The 21,879-nt window shown below is 37.8% G+C and overlaps 2 protein-coding genes and 1 pseudogene across 2 annotated transcripts; all 3 read left to right on the top strand.

Annotated features, from left to right (window-relative positions):
• Positions 1–1,537: 1,537 nt before the first annotated feature.
• On the top strand, positions 1,538–5,336 carry LOC115786171 (arrestin domain-containing protein 3-like). The gene is given in 13 exon segments (XM_030738220.1): positions 1,538–1,543; positions 1,786–1,858; positions 1,861–2,013; positions 2,016–2,036; positions 2,574–2,634; positions 2,777–2,790; positions 2,793–2,924; positions 4,204–4,237; positions 4,239–4,297; positions 4,383–4,522; positions 4,524–4,609; positions 4,611–4,638; positions 4,817–5,336. Coding segments are annotated over 13 exon segments (1,203 nt in total). The 3' UTR covers positions 5,213–5,336.
• Positions 5,337–6,309: 973 nt separating this feature from the next.
• Positions 6,310–10,279, top strand: LOC115786170 (arrestin domain-containing protein 3-like; annotated as a pseudogene).
• A 5,797-nt stretch (positions 10,280–16,076) lies between these two features.
• On the top strand, positions 16,077–21,414 carry LOC115785988 (arrestin domain-containing protein 3-like). The gene is made up of 6 exons (XM_030737966.1): positions 16,077–16,326; positions 16,882–16,939; positions 17,077–17,224; positions 19,353–19,449; positions 19,529–19,785; positions 19,959–21,414. Exons 1-6 carry the CDS (start codon positions 16,083–16,085, stop codon positions 20,346–20,348), a joined length of 1,194 nt encoding a protein of 397 aa, XP_030593826.1. The 5' UTR covers positions 16,077–16,082; the 3' UTR covers positions 20,349–21,414.
• Positions 21,415–21,879: the final 465 nt, after the last annotated feature.

Genomic DNA, 21,879 nt, shown 5'->3' with positions numbered 1-21,879 from the left:
AATTATTGGCAGCTGGTATGCAGCTATATTATGTGCAAAACCAATTTGGTCATATAACAAAAAAACTGTGTACATTCCACCCAAGGCAACAGCTGAAATTCCACATGAAGTTTTGAAACCTACCAGACCTACCAGAGAAAATGAAACCCTTGATCTGATCAATTGTTCCCTCTGTTTGACGATGGAACAATTGTTTTATTGTAAAACAGAGGGATACCCACAGCCATTAAGTTTTTCAGTTCTCATAGAAATAGCAGATGATCCATGTCAGACATCTGAATTTCCATCTGGGATCACCAACATGTTTCTTAAACATAGAGCCCAGATCTTCTTGGAGTGAAGCTGAGAGCAAAATGTTTTCATCCAAAACTGTTGATGATGATCAGGAGATGGATGGGTGCGTGAGAACTGATTTTATTGGCAATACAATTTATGGCAGCGAGGTCACTGAGGTCATTATACAATAACAATAATAATAATAACAATAATAATAATAATATTAATAATAATAATGACCAAAATATCTAAAACACTTTTAGTCCAACTTAGGCAGCATCCTCAACAGCAGATCACTGATCTGTAAACTGGTTTGGTAGTACTACACTTCATGTTTATTTGGGCTTTTGTTCAGCGAGTGGGGAAAAAGTAACAAAGGAAACAAATACAGTTTCGAAAATCTGATTGCGTGGGCAGCCTACAGCCCCAAAATTTCCCATCGCACAGTTTCTTACTGTGAACAAAGGTGCAAACCACAGAGGTTTGAATTCAGAGGAACAACTAAACCACACACATGCTTGCACACATCATCCTGTTACTGGCAAAAGAAATACAAAGGAAAGTAAATAATAAAAACCCACTCACCCTAAAACCCATAGCTCATTTTATGTTGTTAATTATTTCTTGAGAGTCTAAATTTGTGTGTTGTAGTGATGTGTTGCTCTCAGTTAAGTTGTTTATGTAAGGACAGGTACTAACTAATAAACTAATGTAAAACATGATGAATTGGTCAGAAAGGACAAAATTTGCATGGCTCAGAGACACAGCCTACTGTAATCTTTTCACTTATGTGTGTGATGGTGTAGGCATGTGAACTGGGCTTTTTAGGTCTTGGGAACTTTTGCTCCATGGACAGCCGAACAACAGGAAAATAAGATCTTTCTCTAATGAACACCTCTAAAGAGATGAATATTTAGCTACATGTAAAGGATTATAACATGGGAACGTTTTAATGAATATTAAATTTCTTCTGATTACTTTCCTCTTGCTTTTACTGCAGCTGTGATAGCACTAATTTCAAATTAGCAGTACAGACCTAAAAAAAAAAGCTGAAAGGCTTTTGTTTGAGGTTTTGGACAGAGTCAGTAACTGCATTACTCCTGTAAAGAATAAATTCAGGTATTGATTCTTGCTGTTCAGCCTGTGAGTAAATATCCTATAGCTGCCACATATGGACTGGGGAGTTTTTAAAGTTACTTAAGTTGTTGTCAGGAGTCATATACAAAAACCATCTCAAAAAAGTCATAAAAAGAGGGCTGCCATGTCGGTATAACGAGTTCATGAACTTAATCAATTTAAACTGTGTGAATCACGATAATTTGTCAAGTTGTTATGTTGTATATCATACATGAATCGCTTAAGGAATAAAAGTCATAAATGTCCTCAGATCTTTTGGTGTTGGGTAAAGTCAGAAATTACGATGTCCACTCCTCAGGCGGAGCTTCCTGTCATACCCCATAAATCAGGCCGATTATAGCGCGCTGAGAAACGCGTCGCATTTTCACTCAGTTCCGAAATGTCTCCGATAAAGAGGACTTAAAAGTGATTTGCATAGCGGTCAACGAAGATGGTACTTTCTCTCAAGAGACATTATTGTAGGCGGCAGTGATTTCAGACTGATTAAAGACGTCAAAGTCAAGAGCGTCTCTCTGAAAGCCAAAGGTGACGCCAGCGCAGAGTGGTCAGAGGGAAACACAAAGTTCATTTCGCACTGGAGATATTTCAAAGTGAAGAAGTACTAGTTGAAAAAAATGATAAAGGTAGGAGGTTTTTACTCATTTCAAACTTGGATAGAGTTCATTGTTCTGAAATTAAATGTGTTAGTTTGCAGACATGCTCTTCTAGCTAGATGTCGGTTCAATGAATGCAGATTAATAATATTAAAGTAAGGTGCCTATAATAGATTTTTTTAAGATGTCTTATTACATGGATGAGTTGATCATGAAGTTAAACGTTTGTGGAAGGGGTGTGTAAAAACTAAAATAAATAAAAGCTCGTGAGATATGCTGGTCTGTTGTTTGTTTGTTTTTTTTGTAGTCATTATCATATAAGTTATGGTTAAAAAATATAATTACACATTACCATTAGAAGTGAAATGAGTCATACAAACCTCATTTCACTGCTGGAAAATAGGAAGAACTAAGGAGTTAAATAGTGTAATTTAAACTGTACATTTTCATGAATATGAACCAAATAAAATGGTCAGCATTAAACTGTAAATATGTCAGTGTTGCTCTGTGAAGATGCTGTCATTTTTAAAGTCTCTACAGGAAAGTTTAATCAAAAATTTCTTCCAGACACTGTACTTCCCCAATGGGGTCAAACACTTTATTCTTCATGTTTAAAATTCCCAGAGTGGTAAGTGGGAATGTCTAGCCTCCAGTATTAATACAGTTCTGTAGCCTTCTTTTGCAAATCTGCTAAAGCAAAACTATGACACAGTAATAAAGCATTCCCCGTTTTTGTTTGTTTTGTTTGTTTTGTTTTGTTTGTTTTACAGTGACATGCCTTCATCTACAGGGAAACAGTGGAAGAATTGTCTACATGTTTGAAAGCAAAGATATCCAGGAGCTGGCGGTGGTCTTCTGAAGCACAAAAAGAGATCAAGTTTGTTTCCAGTCCTGTCCACCCACCGCTCAAGCTGATGTAAACTCTGCAGTGAGACATGTTAAAAATGACATATCTGTAAAGTGTTTTGTAACTGCTATGATAAGATTTCACCTGATTTAAAAACCCGAATTACAATTTTCAGTTTAAAAATGGAACAGTCAAGAACAGTCATCACTTCTAACATATCACTGTAAATGTAACAGAAGAGGCGTTCAGTATTTATCGAGTTTACCTGAATAAGGTCCAATGGTTAAAAACAGACATGGAAGCATTTTCTTCTGCATTTTGGCCATATGAGGAATTAGGCTGATAGGTAAAGTTGATCTTCAGTGATTACTTTCCCCAAGCTATCAACATGTTTATTAGACTCCATTCCTGTAAGACTGCTCAAAAAATCCTACCATTAATTAATGCTTGAATCTTAAATCTTTATTGCTGGCTACCATTACTTAAAAAGCCATCACTTGACCAGCTGTCTTAATGAATTATAGGCCAATCTAGTCATGAAACCGTAACTGATCATTCTGTAGAGGAATGGTGTATTTGAAGGGGTTTCAGTCAGGATTCAGAATTCATCATTTTACTGAAACAGCATTAATGAAGGTTACAAATTATCTCATGGTTTTCTGACAGTGGACGCATATCTGTGCTTATCCTGATAGACCTCAGTGCAGCATTCAATACCGTTGATCACAATATTTTTTACAGAGATTAGAGCACAGTATTAAAGGTTTCTGCGCCACAGTGGATTGAATGATATCGATCTAATAGACTCGAGTTTGTTCATGCAAATGGGGATTCTTCTTCACACACTAAGGTTAATCATGGAGTTCCACAGGGTTTCCCTTAGGCAGCATTATTAGAAAGCATTGCATACATTTTCATTGCTATGCAGATGATACCCAGCATTATCAATCCATGAAGCCAGATGACACACATTAATTAGTTAAACTACAGGAATGTCTGGGGGGCTTCCCATGGTACACTGAGTGTTTTTTTCTTGCCCACCTCTTTTCCTCTATATGTGTTTATGCACCACTTTGCATTTAATCATTAGTTATTATTCATTTCTGGCTCTCTTCCCACAGTGTCTTTCTTTCTTCCTTTCTCCCTCCCCTCACCCTGGTGCCCCTCTGCAAGGCTGGTTCTGCCAGAGGTTTCTTCTTCACACTGTCATCAACTCATAGGGGGTCATCTGATTGTTGGAGTTTTCTTTCTATTATTGTAGGGTGTTACCTTACAATATAAAAGGTGCTACAGAAGTAAACACAACTGAATTTAATTTAAAAAAAATCTGTCTATATGGTTTCTTATAGCGTCCACAATCTGGTTCAGTGAGTAAAATGATCAGTGTCGCACCAAGGACAAGTCCGAATGTCTGCTACTATTAACAGAGGAGTTTGCTCTCCAGGTAAATCATCTGCAACTCGCACAACCAAATGCTGATAGATCTTTAAAAGCAGTTTATTTCTATTATTTTTTTTTTTTTTTGACAGGTGAAACTTTATCTGTTGTTGCCAAAATCTGCAACTCCTCGTCCAAAGACACGAGGCCCAAATTCAAACTTCAGCAGAGAACAGTGTACCGCTGCAAGAAACATACTAATGTCACATATAAAACTCTGTTCAAAATGGTCGGGGGACATTATTGGTCCAAATTCAGAGCAAACTGTCTCCTGCCAGCTGAAGATTCCTGATGATGCCATTCCACTCTCCATAACTGTGAATAATCTCAGTTGAATATGACATCAAGGTATGAAATTATTTCATAGTGACATTACATTACCATAGAAGTAAAAATTTTTTTGTAAACATTTTTGGGTAATGGGAGATAGAGGAAATATTTCCCTTAAATCAGCATCTTTACATCTTTGTGACCAACAATAATCATAATCATTCTTTATATGTTTTCAATCTGCAACTGTTCCCAGGTGTATCTGGACATTAGTTTTTCCTTTGACCCAGAGGTGGTGTTTCCACTGGTTATCGTTCCCACCAAACATGCTCCCATTAGGCCTGGTGAGGCTGTGGGACAGTCTGAGGATGAGGCTGAGACAGCTGAGGCGGCAAGTGGCAGCAGCGTCCTTTCCCCTGCGTTCCCCACTGGATTTGGCTCTGAATCCACAGATCCCATGCAGCATTCAAACATGAAAAGTGACAATTCTAGCCAGTGGCCACAAGGTGCCGCTTCCCAGGCGTTTTCAAGTCCGACTTTCACAGTGGCTTCAGTGCAGCAACCAGGCGCTACTGCTCAGCCTGCATTTCTGCAGGGAGAACAGTCTCCATTATATACATCCATTTACCACTGTCAGAATGAACAACCGTAGAAGCTGAACTGAATCTTCGCCAGAGCAATCACCACCCTGAACTCACACACTCACCCACCGTAAATGTGCAACACCCACATCTCTGTGCAATATTATATTATTCATACTGAACAATATCTAACATTCCTATATTGTGTAATATCCAGTATTCATTCACTAGTGCAATATTCATTCACCAAGTGCAATATTCATCATCTTCATTATTATATGTATACACATATTTACTTTTCTTACAATGTACAGATGCACCAATGTATGTATATATTTTTATACATTCTATTTTTGTATATTTTACACATTGTTTATTGTCTGTATATCTCTTGATTATATTGATTATACTAGATTATAATATTTTTATTTTAGAGAGTTTGATTTTCTGTTACATGGCACTGAACAGGAGTGGCCCTCCAATCTCATCGTACATCCTGTATAATGACAATAAAGGCATTCTATTCTATTCTATTCTATTCTAGTTGGAGATCTCCTGGTCACTGATAGAGTCTGGAAGTCGGTACTGTCGCGCGGAACCTTGAAGCGGCGATTATCGGTGGCCAAATTCACTCCTTATTCCCAAGAAACTCAAAAAAAACATAAACAAAACATCTGAAAATCAAAACATCCTGTTTGATCACGTCAGGCGTCACCATCTGAAGAAACCTGCTACCAGCTTATTCCTCCCAGGTTTTCTGCGTGTTCGTTCATTGAACAGGAATAAGACACACAACAACGGAATAAGGAGTCCAATTATTAAATTTAATTAAGCCATTTCAAACAGTTTTACAGATTAATCTGGGTCAGGACCGCATCTCATCCCAGTGGGTATGACATGAAGTACTGGGCACATTCTTTTTCAGCTTACAGTTTCATATAGTCACAGCTAATCAGTCTTTGTTATATCATTATACAAAACAAAATGTGAAAACAGAATTTTAACAACAGGGTGACCTCAAAGTCTCCATTTCTATCATTGTGTAGTCTCCATCAGTTTGGTCCGTTGCCCAGTGAGAACACAATTCCTGATGACATGAAACATTTTAAGCTTCTGTATTTTTAATCAGTTTGTTTATTAGTCTAAGACAAATTTCTCAGGCAAGTAAATGTACATAAGGTAAGGGGACACATATAGCATGAACTTCACGAAAACTTATTTCCTTCACTTCAAATTGTTAATAACTGAGTTCAGTGGTAATTAGCTAATTCAGTGTAAGATGTTGCATGTATACATAGTGAATGTGGAGCCTGCAGGTGCCACAGTCGTGTACGTAGCCGTTAATTAGCTTCTTTATCTGCGCTACTGAAGTTACATTGGCATTTAGGATGTAGCCTGCTACTTATTATCTTTTTGAACTGTTTATAAGTGATGGAAGAAGATTGAGTATATTGTGCAGGTTTATAATTCATATCCTAATTAGTATATTTTCTTGTGTAGTTCATAGAAACCATGCACAAAGGAACTGTAATGTGAGCAGAACTAAAACGACAAGTAAAACCCCATCCTTGACTGGATGCCTGCAGCCTTTCCCCCTAAGAGTAACCAAGCCTTTAGTACAATTATGTTTATTGCAATATGTAACCTTTAACTTTTAATTAACGGCCAATTGAAGAAACCATTATTTCTTCCCCAATGAACCCAGGTTATCTGGTTTAAACCAGGTAGATTAAAAAAAAAAAGAGTGTAGATGGATTTTAGTGTTAGGACAATTTTATTTGGGGCAAATGCAAAATACCATATAGCATTTAGAATTGTAATAATATGATGGTCACTAGGGGCGTTACACACAAATGTAGAACCTGCCAGATCCTGCAGTAACTTTTCCTTTAGATTTGCATTGTAACATGTAGTTATTTTTTTCTCAGTGATCATAAACAAACAAACATCTTAGAGATGCATTTATCCAAACAGAGACTCAAACAAGCAGCCTGCGGGTTACCAGTGACAGGCGCGCTAATCTCCTCTTCTCACCCAAGTTGTCGACGCAGGTTTTTTCTTTCTTTCTTTCTTTCTTTTTTGAAAGCTTCCCACGTAAGCGTATCAGGTTTCTGCAGCTCGAGGAGCGACGCATTCTGGTCAAAATGAGTTTTGCAGCTCGTTGGCTCCATTGTCAGAGTTCTGATTGGGTAAAATCAGAATTTAGGATGTCACTCTTTATCCGGATCCTCCTTCATACCCGATAAATCGGGTTGATCAGTGCTGCGAAACGCGTCGCATATCACTCAGTGCTGAAATGTCCTCAGTAAGGACTTAAATGTGACTTTTGAAGCCACCCACGAAGACAATAGTTACTCTGAAGGAGATACTTTAGTGGGCACAGTTAGTTTCAGACTAACAAAAGACCTCAAATCAAGAGCCTTTCTGTAAAAGCCAAAGGAGACGCAAAGGCAAAATGGACAGAAGGATCAGGAGAGTGCCAGATGACATACCAAACGAAAAAGAGATATCTCAAATTGAAAGAATACTTAATTCCAAAAAACGATAAAGGTAAGAGGTTTCACTCATTTAAAACCTGGAAAGTTCGTTGTTCTGAAATTAAAATATTGATTATATTTTTTTACGTGTTTGCAGAATTTTATATTAAAAGCATTTGGCTGTGTAGTATAGAGTCACCCTTTAGAGTTTGTGGAAGGGTTTGCAAGAACAAGAAAAATATTTAAATAAGTGTAATAATAATGACCCTGTGAGATGTGACCCCCAGCTCAAGCCATGAAAACAGTACAGAGCTAATTAAGTTAGTCCACTGATTCAGGCTGCTGTCTCCTCAGAACTATTTATAAAAATAAGTACAGAACTATTTCAAAGTGATTAACCACTACATACTGCTCGGGTCAACTCTGACCCATTTTGACATTCAACAAAAATACCTTAGATGTCATTCTTTTGGCCTGAGTTGAAGGGGGACCTTGATACTGTCAGAACTGTCTCACCACACTTGCCCAGGTTCCCACAGAGGCACCTGCTGGTCTTTGAAGGGAATCTCCAAACAGTATAGAGCAGCATAACAGCACTCATACTGTATAAGGTACACAGGAGCCACAGGGCAGTACAGTGGTGGAGTGGTTAGTACTGCTAAATAAAATGCACCTGTAATTAGAAGCTCTTTGAGCAGTCAATAAAGCTAGAAAAGTGCTCTGTAAATGTAAGTATATTATATGCCTGTCTGTTGGTTGTGTTTTGCACCTGCAAGCACAAATACCCCCAATATAAGAAATCCTAAAACTAAACATGAGGATCCATTTGTTTGAACAGAGATTAAATATTAACAATATTACCTATGGGACTGAAAGGAGTCATAGAAAAGGTAGACATTGGGAAAATAAGGGTGTTAAATAGTATAGCAGACAAAGTAAACACTGCATCTGAAGAATATGATCTGACAGGTTCAGCAGTAAATTGTAAAAATATCAGTCTAGCTTTGTGAAGGTGCTGACATTTTTTAAATCTTTAACCTTCTCTTGCAGGCACTGTACTTCCCAAAGGAGCCCACGCTTTTAAGTTCAGGCTCCAAATCCCAGAGGGGTGAGTGGGAATTTGCAGCATCGGCATTAATGCTGTGTCATGGCTTGTTTTTGCAAATACACACATTCCCCACTGGTTCTGTTTTACAGGAGCCTACCTTCATCTTTCAAGGGGAAATATGGAAAAATTGTCTACATGTTTGAAGCAAAAATATCCAGGAGCTGGTGGTGGTCTTCTAAAGTAAAACAAAAGATCAACTTTATTTCCAAGTCCTTTCTGCAGTTTTGTGAAAAGATGGTAAACACTGCAATGTGTTACAGGTTTCATATTTGGAACTGTTTTTAATAAAAAATATTCAAGATTAAAACTCACATTAAAAGTCACGGGTCGATCTGTGAAAATGTTTGTTTGTGTGGTTTGTTATAGTGTCCACTCTCTGGTTCAGTGAGTAAAAATATGAGTGGTCTCACCAAGGGACAGGTACATTTGTCTGCCACCATTATCAGAAATGTTTCCTCTCCAGGTAAATCATCTGCACCTTGCATGGCCAAATATTTATAGATTTATAAGTTAAGTTTAATGCTATGATTTTTTTTTTTTTTTTGACAGGTGAAACTTTATCTGTTGTTGCCAAAATCTGCAACTCCTCTTCCAAGGACACGAGGCCCAAATTCAAGCTTGAGCAGAGAACAGTGTACAGGTGCAAGAATAACACTAAGGAGTTGGTAGTAACTCTGTTCAAAATGGTCGGGGACATTATTGGTCCAAACTCAGAGCAAACTGCCTCCTGCCAGCTGAAGATTCCTGATGATGCCATTCCCACTCTTCATAACTGTGAAATCATCTCAGTTGAATATTACATCAAGGTATGAAACAGTTTGTTGGTGATATTACGTTACCTCAGAAATTATATTGCTTTCGTTTGTTTGTATTTATGGGTAAACAGACACAGGAAAGCTGTGTCTTAAAAAAGTTATGAAGAATCATTATCAGTTATATGTTTCTAAATTTGTGACTATTTCCCAGGTGTATCTGGATATTAGTTTTGCCTTTGACCCAGAGGGGGTGTTTCCACTGGTCATCATTCCTTCCAGATTGGCTGCCAATCAGTTTGGTGAGGCTGTGGAGCCTTACGCACCTGAGACAATCGAGGCCACAAGTTACTGCAACTTCTCTTCCCCTGCCTTCCCCGCTGGAATTGAATCTGTACCCACAGGGTCAGGTGCCACCCCAGAACCCATTCAGCATGACAACATAACAAGTGGCAGTTACAACCAGTGGCCACAAGGTGCCAGTCCACAGGGGTTTTCAGCACCAGCATTCACATCACCTTCTGAGGGGCCTGCTGCTCTGCCTCACCTTCTGCAGTCTCCATTACATACATCCATTTACCACCATCAGAATGAATGACTGTAGAAACTGAACTGGATTTTGTAAGCAATTTAGCCAAATACTAACAGAAGAAAATCATGAAGTCATTCCTAATTAAGGTTAAAGGAACGCTTGACTCAGCAGAGCTTACTGACTCTTTGTCAGCCTGACTACAAAGCTGAAAGGAAACCCGGGGTTGTTCTTATTTTCTTCAATCATTAATAAATAGTAATGTTATGAAGTGTGTGTGTGTGTGTGTGTGTGTGTGTGTATATATATATATATATATATATATATATATATATATATATATACATATATAAAGAGAGAGAGAGAGCGCAACAACTCTTTTTCCAGGCTAGATAAAGATTTTCTAAATCGCAGAGATGCCATTTCCTCTCCACCTGACAGGCTATCTGCTTTAAGGTGTGCATTTGTGAAATATAGCAGCGAGTCAGGCACTTCTGATTTGCTTTTTCAGAGGAACCACAGTATCCAGAATCATACGCAGTGAAGATGTAAACTTTCTGACAAGATAATCGACTTCTTTGGGAGTAGTTTAGGTAGCTGCTCTGCACTGTGGTGGCACATGGCACCGAAGATGATGATGATAATGGAGGAATTGTTGCTGTATAAATAAAATTGAATTTAAATTTAATTTAATTTCTATTGTGTTTTAGTGTTTTGTTTTCAACTTCAGTTGTGTTTTGTGTATTGTGTGTATTTGCTGGTGTTTACTTAAGTTGCGGTGCCTATTGGCATATTGACAGTGGCAAGTTGCCATTGACAACCACTGAACCGGAGAAGACTGCAGTGACATAAAGGGGAGAGCTAATGCTTTTAAAACCTTTGAACAGTAGTGATGACCATTTTTACTGCATGCAACATCAATGTTCTGTCAGTAATGTTCTGTCACAACTTAACCAAGGAGCGGTGTAGGAGGGAGAGAGCAAACAAGCACCAGAACACATCTTGCCAGCACAAAAGCAACTACACCAGGTGCCATAAGAATACCACAGTGACTTATCTACAGACGTAAGAGCAGGTTTCCACTGTCTACGACAAAAAGCACTTTACTTTTAATTCTGCTGGCCACAACGCCACCTGGTTGCTACTTCTCTAAAATGTTCCTGACTTAATTCAGAGCTGTTCCTATCCATCCATTCTCTTCCACTTATCCTGTTCAGGGGTTCGCAGAGGGGCTAGAGTCAGCTATCATAGGGTGAGAGGCAGGGTACACCCTGTACAGGTCGCCAGCCTGTCGCAGGGCCAGCAAAGAACATTCAGAAATTCAGAACAGCTCTGTGGCAGCACGGTGGTGCAGTGGTTAGAACAACATCTGGAAGGTCTGAGTTCGATTCCACCTTGGCCCAGGCCTCTCCCTCTATTTGTGTGGCGTTTGTATGTTCTCCCCGTGCTTGCGTGGGTTTCCTCCGGGTACTTGGTTTCCTCCCACATTCCAAAGACATGCACTTACTGGGGTTAGGTTAATTGGCTACTCTAAATTGCCCATAGGTGTGAATGTGCGTGTGAAAGGTTGTCTGTCTCTCTATGTTGGCCCTGTGACCAGCTGGGATAGGCTCCAACTCCCCCCACAACCCTGAACAGAATGAGCAGAAGCGGATGGATGGAGAACAGCTCTGAATTAACATTCATGTTAATTCAGAGCTGTTCTTTGAGTTATTCCTTTAATCCTGTATAAGTCACCCAATTAAACATCACCAAAGCTTCCCAGATCCTGCTTTGTCTCTAGTGCAAGACACATTCTATGACAGAACACTTGCCCCTGTGCTATGAAGCGAGTTTAACATACCCCAGGTATTTTTATGTTATCTGGATTTGTTTACCCTAATACTGGCAATCAGGTTAAGCAGCCACACAAGGCTATCAACTCTCTGATGTTAACTGAAGGTTTCCCCTTGGGCGTTCATATGAAAAAGGGTAGTGTTGGCAGCATCGAATAAATGACTGACAGTCACATGGATAATTGTAATGGCAGCAGAGCTGCTGATTTTACCAAGGAAGAGTAAACTATATTATTAGAAAAATATGACGAGGTTAAATGCAATACAGATTGAAGCAGCACAGCTGCTGCAGACAAGGCAGTGGCACGAGTGTGCATGAGAGGAAATGTGCTGTACAGTAGTGTGGTATTAGAAGCAGACTATTTAAGTTAACAGGAAACTTTCATTAAGACACAGGACAACATGATAACATTACAACCTAAAAACCTCATTTTCTAGTAATTAGGTTCTTTGAAATATGTTGCTACAGCTGGCATGAGGTTCTTAGCCACAGTCTGTAATTTGGTTTTGTCTGTGACATTTTCTTAGGGTCTCCATGTTCTTTTTGGCCAAAGATTCAAACCCAATTAAACCCCAAATATCCAAAAACTCACTGGGACGAGCAGGTTCCGGTGCAGGCTGTTTATTAGACATATTAGTTACACAGACAAAAACCAAAACACAGACAGTAACATAGTTGAGACTAAGATACACACACACAGAGAAGAGAAGAAGAAGAAAGAAGAGAAGAGGGAAACACAGAGACAGAGAAAGATGCAGAAACAGGAAAGGAAAATTGAGGACAGGAAAGAGAAGAGCACACAGAGAGAGGTGGGGGCCTACAGAACTCCATTTTAGGAGCCCACCTCTTGGATAACACTGCTGAAATACAACATCAGGTTACAAGTGTCAAGGCGAACAGTGCTCATTCTAGCAACTTTCCAAAAGCTTCAAACACACACAACCAGGACATAACAGGTGTTACCCTCACCCCAGTGACCTAGAAAACATAAAGCACTCTACATTGGTGTGTGGGCAAGGGGCTTCCCCTTACGTTGCACAAGCCATAAAAGTGGTGTATGGTATCTAACACATGAGAATAATGACTCCAGGTGCCAGCATGACGGTCATACAAAATATACTATTTTATAAGTAATAAAAGTAGAATTAGTGACAGTACAAATAACATTGGTGTAAAATAAGAGTAGATCTATTCCCATGTATATGATGATAAATGAAGTTACACTGACTCAACAGAGGCCCCTAGGAACAGGGCCAGTAATTAGCCATGGGGAAAGTAGAGTAAAATATTGAGATAATAAATGAGTCCCCCGGCAATGGAAGAGTGGCCCTCACAGTACATGGTATGGAATGATAGATGACCTCCTGCCATGGCCGGGGAAAGTCCCGTCCAGCATACAGTACAAGATATTGAAAGGGCCTCTGATGCCAGTATGAGAAGCATAGATAATAAATGGAAGTAGTTAAAAAATATACCCACAGTTTGTTGCACTTTTACCAAATTTTCCGATCTAGAAAAAGAGCCACCCTCCCTATCAAAGAGCATCACTGCTTTGTCAAGTAACGGAAACATGCTATTCTGCATCAACTCAGACCCCTTTCACTTAATGATCACCTAATGGGTTTTCACCCAATTATTGCTCAAGATCATGTTTACCATTTTACAGGCACTTTTCCATTTTCCCAAGAATTGGTACTCCTAATATATTGGTTAGTTTTTAGTGAAACAAGGTTAATTTATCCTGGATATGACCATTTGTGAGCCTTTTTAACTTCTCAGTGGATTTTAGTTCTCAATGGTTTATGTAATGCAACCAGTAGCAAAACAATCTTACTACTTTCTTTCTGTACTTGACACATTGCAACAACCTGTGAATTGTGATGAGTTGGATGAGCCGCTATGTTAATGAGGATCTGCTTTTTTTTTCCTCCACTTCCAGCAGAAGTTACACTGTGCAATAACTTCTGCTAGTGCTATAGATATGAGTCTATAACATTATTTTTAAAACAGCAACATTTAAAAGAGGTAGGGTACCTACTGTGTACTGAAAAACCACATGCCCATACGTCAGCCTGCACTGCATGTGATGCATGCAAGAGGTGAGGAAACCACAGTAACTCACCACAGTATTTCCACTCCTGTGGAAAAAAAAAGAAAAGAAACAAGGTTAGGCCACTCTAAAAACTGACGGTTGGTTCCCATCTTGTGAGCAAGAGTCCTAAATTAAAATAAATAGTATAAATACTAAAAGCAGTGAAATAAGAATTGTCGTCTTGCAGTACAAGTTGAATTAAAATCATTAAAAATTATGTATGCCAAGCAGCACATGTGTAGTAGGCCTTGACCAAGCAGACTGGGAGCCACCTATAGGCAAAGCAGCAATGTGGCATGGAAATCTGAAAATTGTAATATGTCCTAAGTATACTTAACAGATAAGCAACAAACAAACAACAGCGACATATACCTCAGAGGGGGTATCCCTCCTACTTTATCAAAATTAGGTTTCAACTCTAAAGGTATCGCACAGCAGGTCTTGTTTGTTTTGGTGGTGTTCTTTTCTAATTCCAGCAGTGAGGTCAGCTTGGTGATTTGCTCTTAATATGAAGCTGTGTCATCATTTAGTTTGTGGACTCACAAACTATAGTTTTAAATGGATGGATGGATGGTACACCCTGTATAGGTCGCCAGCCTGTCGCAGGGTGTTGTATGATTTATTTATTATCTCAAGCTCATTAGCATGCATTCCCAAAGGTGAAGAAATGAGAAGAAGGGAAAGGTGATAATGAAGGAGATGGAAAAAAAGGTGGAGGAAGAGAAGGCTATATTTCTCCAGGTTGAACTGCATGTATCCATGGGTTGCTACCCATCTCTATGGCTGCTCCCCACCAGATCAAACTTGTGAATATTGTTTAGAACCTCAGATACACGTAACGATCTGTAAAGAGGAGTGCTGTATAAGGGTCACAGAGTGTTTGGTATTGGGTAAAGTCTGAAGTTAGGATGTATCTCTTAGTTTACTAGTGCTGAGAAATGCATAGTGCTTTCACTCAGTTCTGAAATGCCTCCAATAAAGGACTTAAATGTGACCTTTGAAACGATCATTGGAGACAGTAGTTATGTACCTACAATTGTAGGTACAGTCAGTTTCAGACTGACAAAAGAAGAAGAGCATTTCTGTGAAAGTCAAATGTAGAATGACAAGAAAGAGGTGAACCCGTCGAGACTGCAAAGTGAAGGAATAGTTAATTGCAGGAAGTAATAAAGGTAGGAGGGTTTACTCACTTTAAACTTGGACAGCGGTTCAATGGTGGTAGTGTGTATCAATGGTCTTGAAACTTTACAACAAACGCAGAATTTTATAATAAAAGCACTTAGCAGCATGTAGTATTAAAAGCAAAATGGCTACAATTGGATTATGCAAATGTGTGTGTGTGTGTACTTCACAAAGAAATATATATTTTTTGTGAAGTTACACAAAACAACAAAAATCTAAATAATATATTAATAAAGACATCAAGCCTGTGTGTGAGCTGTGAGCTGAGCTCAAGTCATGAAAATGGTTGAGAACTAATTAAATTAACTAATTTAAGTTTAAAAAATTTAATCTATTTAATCTAACAGTACATTTTGTGAATATAAACTGACTTAGGTTAAATGTTAATCACACCTCTTTTGCAGGCATTTTACTTTCCAAAGACATCCAGACTTTTAATTTCAGGCCCAAAGTACCAGAGGGGTAAGAGGGAATTTCCAGCTTCCAGCATATATAGAGTGTCATAGCTTGTAATTGTAAGTAATGTGGTAAACTGAAGAAAATGAAGAAGTTTTAACTCTGAGATTGAGATTAGTGGCAGTAATGTAAAATATGCACTATTTGCCATTAATTGACTTAAACACGCAAAAAAACACTAATGTAGTCATTTAAAGAGGTGATCCAAACAGTGTTTACCAATATTATGACTGTACACGTCTTCTATCATAAACTGGCTTGCTAGGAAAGATTTGCTTCCTGAGCATCACATGGACTCATGCATTATTGTTTCAGCAAATGTTCAGCCTTTATATAAATAATTGTTAACTGCCATCATACGTGAATTGCTTAAAGGAATAAAAGTAATAAATGTCTCAGATCTTTTGGTGTTGGGTAAAGTCAGAAATTACGATGTCACTCCTCAGGCGGAGCTTCCTGTCATACCCCATAAATCAGCCGCATCGCATCGCGTTTCACTCACCTCGGAAATGTCTCCGATAAAGGACTTAAATGTTATTTACATAGCGGTCAACGAAGATGGTACTTTCTCTCAAGGAGACATTATTGTAGGCGCAGTGATTTTCAGACTGACTAAAGACGTCAAAGTCAAGAGCGTCTCTCTGAAAGCCAAAGGTGACGCCAGCGCAGAGTGGTCAAACGGAGACACCAAGTTCATATCGCACTGGAGATATTTCAAAGTGAAGAAGTACTTAGTCGAAAAAAATGATAAAGGTAGGAGGTTTTACTCATTTCAGACTTCGATAGAGTTAATTGTTCTGAAATTAAGTGTTAGTTTGCAGACGTGCTCTTCTGGCCAGATGGGCATTTTGAAACTACAATGAAACTAGAATTTTATAATAAAAGAAGTTGGCAATGTGCAGAGATAATAATATTCAAGATAATACGATTCTTTTAAGATGGCTTATTAGAAGAGTTGTTAATGAAGTAAAAGGTTTGTGGAAAGGTTTGCACAAAAGCTAAAATAAATAAAAGCCTTGTGAGATATTAGTTTTTTTTTCTTTTTCTTTTTTCTTTTTTGTAGTTATTGGCAGATAAGTTATAGTTAAAAATATAATTACACTATTGCCTCTAGAATTGAAATGAGTAAAACAAAAGAACTGCTCGATAATAGGAAGAATCAAAGAGTTAAAAAGTGTAAAGTAAACAGTACATGTTCATGAATATGAACTGAATTAATTGGTCAGCAGTAAACTGTTAAAATGTTGGTGTTGCTTTGTGAAGGTGCTGACTAATCTACAGGAAAGTTTAATCAAACTTCTCTTCTAGACACTGTACTTCCCCAAGGGGTCAACACTTTATTCTTCATGTTTAAAATCCCAGAGTGGTAAGTGGGATTGTCTAGCCTCCAGCATTACTACAGTGTCGTAGCCTTCTTTTGCTAATCTGCTAAAGCAAACTATGACATAGTATTAGTGTGTTCTCCTCTGATTCTTTTTTTTCTTTCTTTTTCTTTTTTCACAGTGACATGCCTTCATCCTACAAGGGAAAAGGTGGAAGAATTGTCTACATGTTTGAAGCAAAGATATCCAGGAGCTGGCGATGGTCTTCTGAAGCACAAAAAGAGATCAAGTTTGTTTCCAAGTCCTGTCCACCCACCGCTCAGCTGATGGTAAACTCTGCAGTGATACATGTTAAAAATTAGATATCTGGAAAGTGTGTTGTAACTACTAAGATAAGATTTCACCCGATATAAAACCCGAACTACAATTTACAGTTTAAAATGGCACAGATAGGAACAGTCATCACTTCTAACATTACAGTGTAAATGCAACAGACAGAGGCATTCATTATTCATCAAGTTTACCTGAATAAGGTCCAAAGGTTAAAAATAACATGGAAGTATTGTGGCCATATGAGGAATTAGGCTGATAGATAAAGTTGATCTTTCTGAATTAACTCCAATAATTACTTTGTCCAAGCTATCAATGTGTTTATTAGACTCTATTCCTGCAAGACTGCTCAAAGAAGTAATTAATGCTTCAATCTTATCTCTATTTGCCGGTCACTTGACCCAGCTGTCTTAACTAATTTTAGGCCAATCTCCAACCTTCCTGTTATTTCAAAAAATCTTGAAAGAGTAGTCATGGGACGGATCGTCTGCAGCTTAATGGTTTATTTAAAGAGTTTCAGTCGGGATACAGAATTCATCACAATACAGAAACATCATTAATGAAGGTTACAAATGATCTTCTTATGTCTTCTGACAGTGGACACATATCTGTGCTTGTCTCGACAGACCACAGTGCAGCATTCAAAACTGTTACAGTATTTATTAAAGGTATGAAAGGTGCAGTGGTTTAATTGAATCATATTCATCTAATAGACTCCAGTTTGTTCATGTAAATGGGGAGTCTTCTTCATACATTAAGGTTAATTATGGTGTTCCACAGGGTTCCATACTGGAACCAATTCTGTTTATATTATACATGCTTCCTTTAGGCAGTATTATTAGAAAGCATTGCATACATTTTCATTGCTATGCAGATGATGCCCAGCTTTGTCGATCCACAAAGCCAGATGACACACATTAATTAGTTAAACCATAGATACATATACCTAGATGTCACATTAAGCGGGGTGGCCTGTTGCTGTGACATGTCAGCGCGTTTATTGGATGTGGCAGATCTGCGCTGTAAACTAATACAAGTGAATGGACTGAACTTCATAAAGCATCTTTCTATAAAGTTATTTAAGTTAATGCATTTTATTCGCACATTCAAATATTCAATAATATATACTGGGAAACTGATAGGCACCAAAAATAACGTAACTTTCTCATATAATTGAAAATGTTAACTAATCCATATATGTTATAGTGTGCAGGCATCAAACCAGTATTTCTAATGTTTTTATGAGTGTTTACACCCACCGATGTTTGTAACACCGATACTGTGATGGTAAATGTCTACAATAACCAGATTCTGACATGTAGATATAACATCTGCAGGTTTTCTGAATTTAAAAAAGCATTTTCATATACAACGATTTTTATCAATTTAACTATTAATGACAATCTTTAAGGCAAAAAATGAACAGTTTACAAATTAAAATAAGACACTGCAATAGACACTGATCTACTTCATTTTCTTTTAGCAATGAAACTGTATGCTAACATTATAGCTCAATTTTTTATTGCATACAATAAAATTTTATGGTTACAAAAGGTAAAACAACAAAAAAGCACTATATCAAACTGTTGTAAAGTGCTCCATAAATTAAATGTATTATTATTATTATACAAAAACAAGGGGCCAAGAAGCACAAAATGCAAAATAGACTCATGGAAACAGAAGGTCTGGATTTGACCTTAGTCAGTCTTTATTTGTATCAGAGTAGTTAGTTCAAGCCAATGTAGTTAAATTAGATTGACTTCATTGTTTGGAGGTGCACCGCGGGACTACATGGTATCACTGCAACGTCTGCATATTCTGTTTTCAAAATGTTAGAATGGCCAAATATGATAAAAAACAATTCTTCAGTCTTAGCAAAGGGCTGCCCCTCCCCGTGGCTGCTTCTCCCAGAGGTTTTTTCTTGTTAAATGGGAGTTTTTCCTTCCCACTGTCACCAACTCATAGGGGGGTCATCTGATTGTTGGGGTTTTCTTTCTATTATTGTAGGGTGTTTTCCTTACAATATAAAGTGCCTTGAGGTGACTGTTGTTGTGAATTGGTGCTATATAAATAAAACTGAACTGAATTTAATTTAATTTTTAAAAAGTTTGTCTATATTTGCTATAGTGTCCACAGTCTGGTTCAGTGAGTAAAACCATCAGTGGTCTCTCAAAGGGACAGGTCCAGTTGTCTGCTACTATTAACAAAGGAGTTTGCTCTCCAGGTAAAGTATCTGTAACTTGCACAACCAAATGATGATAGGTTTAAAAATGTAGTTTATTTCTATGATTTGTTTTCGACAGGTGAAACTTTATCTGTTGTTGCCAAAATCCACAACTTTTCTTCCAAAGACATGAGGCCCAAATTCAAACTTCTGCAGAGAACAGTGTACCGCTGCAAGAAGCATACTAATATCACATATAAAATTCTGTTCAAAATGGTCGGGGACATTATCGGTCCGAACTCAGAGCAAACTGCCTCCTGCCAGTTGAAGATTCCGGATGATGCCATTCCCACTCTCCATAACTGTGAAATCATTTCAGTTGAATATGACATCAAGGTATGAAATTATTTCATATTAATGTTACATTACCTCATAAATGAAGCCTTTTTTCTGTAAACATGTGTGAGTAAATGAGAGAGGAAATAAGTGTGTTAACTCGGCATCTTTACATTTTTGTAACCAACAATAATCATAATCATTCTTTATATGTTTTTCAACTTGCTTCCCAGGTCTATCTGGATATAAGTTTTTCCATTGACCCAGAGGTGGTGTTACCACTGGTCATCGTTCCTTCCAGACGTGCTCCCATTAGGCCTGGTGAGGCTGTGGGACAGTCTGAGGATGAGGCTGAGACAGCTGAGACCACAAGTTACAGCAATGTCTCTTCCCCTGCGTTCCCCACTGGATTTGGCTCTGTATCCACAGATCCCACACAGCCTTCAAACATAACAAGTGGCAATTCTAGCCAGTGGCCACAAGGTGCTGCTTCACTGGGGTTTTCAACTCCAACTTTCACAGTGCCTTCAGTGCAGCAACCAGGTGCTACTGCTCAGCCTGCTTTTGTGCAGGGAGAACAATCTCCATTATATACATCCATTTACCACTATCAGAATGATTAACTTTAGAAGCTGACCTGGATTTAGCAAGTGAATAAGCCAAATATTAACTGTAAATGACACCGAAAGCTGTCTAAAAGGGTAGTGAATCTGATATTCTGAAAACAAAGCCAATTTAAAGTTCTGAAAGTCCTGCGTTGACAAACAAAAACCTTCATTACTGCTTCTGTGCCTTTGCTGGGTGCTGCGTCATGATGAGACAGCAGCTGTTGTTACACAAATGAACTCAAAGTTGTGTACAAAAATTTTAAAAATGTGACCTAAAAAATTGTCGTCAAGAAACCGAACTGTGAATCATCCAAAGAGCCATCTTTTGTCATACTATTGTCAATCCACAGTTTGGTCTTCAACATAATTTGGGATTTTTTTCCACCATCTTTCTTGATTTGTTCAAAAACAGTTGCTCAGGATCTAATTGGTACAAGGAAAATACAGCACATCTTTCCCATTTTAGCTAAGTTGCACTGGCTGCCTGTGAAATGAAAAATTGATTGTAATTAAAGGTTTAGATCAGCTCTGAGGACCTATAAATTTTCACTTATTTTTATTCAAGTCTGAGGTGCCTTACGGTTTGTCAATATGGATGTTTCCTACAGCTTTTTTATATCAACAGCTTTCGATTCGTAGAAATTATGTATATAATCATATATGTATTTTATTTTATTTTGTTGACTTCTGGTATAAAGTAATGTTTTTATACTTTTTTGTTTTTACCTTTTTTTAAAAATCATATTTTAATGATCATTGTATTTTTTTTCTTTCTTTTTATTTTTTATCATGCTGTTATTGCCATTTGAGTTTTGTATTTTGAAATTGGATTTTTGGAGACCTGGAATGTAAATAGATTTATATGAAAGGGACTTTGGTTTGTCGTTCTAAATGTTCTACATTAAGAAATCTGACTTGACTCGATTTACAATGCTTAACAAATTTAATAGGCCCCATTTCATAAAAACAGGAAAACAGAAACAATTTTGAAATCTGTCAAAATACATTACTGTTAAATTAGGGCTGCTGTGGCATAAATCTTATACTGGGTGGTAGTCTAATAAATTTGTTCAGCTTTTTATGTGGTTAGTGTCTTTGCCTTTCTGAATACTCCTTGTGTGTTTGAGTTTACTTATTGCTTATTGCCTGTCTGTGTCTAAATTTGCAAATCTTGCACTTGAACTTCTTTCACATCCCAATGCAGCTCTGGTCCTTGGATGTGTCCTTTCTCGCTCCATCCATTCTTCCTGCGATGGTTCCTCTCCATCTCTCTCTCTCTTATGTGAACTCTGTCATTTGGTTATTTTCTCATAAAATTATATGTAAATTTATAGCCAGCTGCCACAGGTTGGACATACATCAGAGCCATCGATCTGACTTAATTATTATTTTCTGTTTTTTTAATAGGCATAAACAGTTAGAATTTTATACAATTGTGATTTTATTCTTAAAAATGTTTCAAAATAAAAACCTTGTTAAGACATGAAGTGTTGCTAACCAGTGAGACTCTAGAGAACTTTTAATTTGTAAACTATCCAGAAAATTC

Source organism: Archocentrus centrarchus, chromosome 9, assembly GCF_007364275.1.
Source record: "Archocentrus centrarchus isolate MPI-CPG fArcCen1 chromosome 9, fArcCen1, whole genome shotgun sequence".
NCBI lineage: Eukaryota > Metazoa > Chordata > Actinopteri > Cichliformes > Cichlidae > Archocentrus > Archocentrus centrarchus.
Note: the sequence above shows the minus strand (reverse complement) of the source record. Positions and strands in the feature narration are given on the sequence as shown.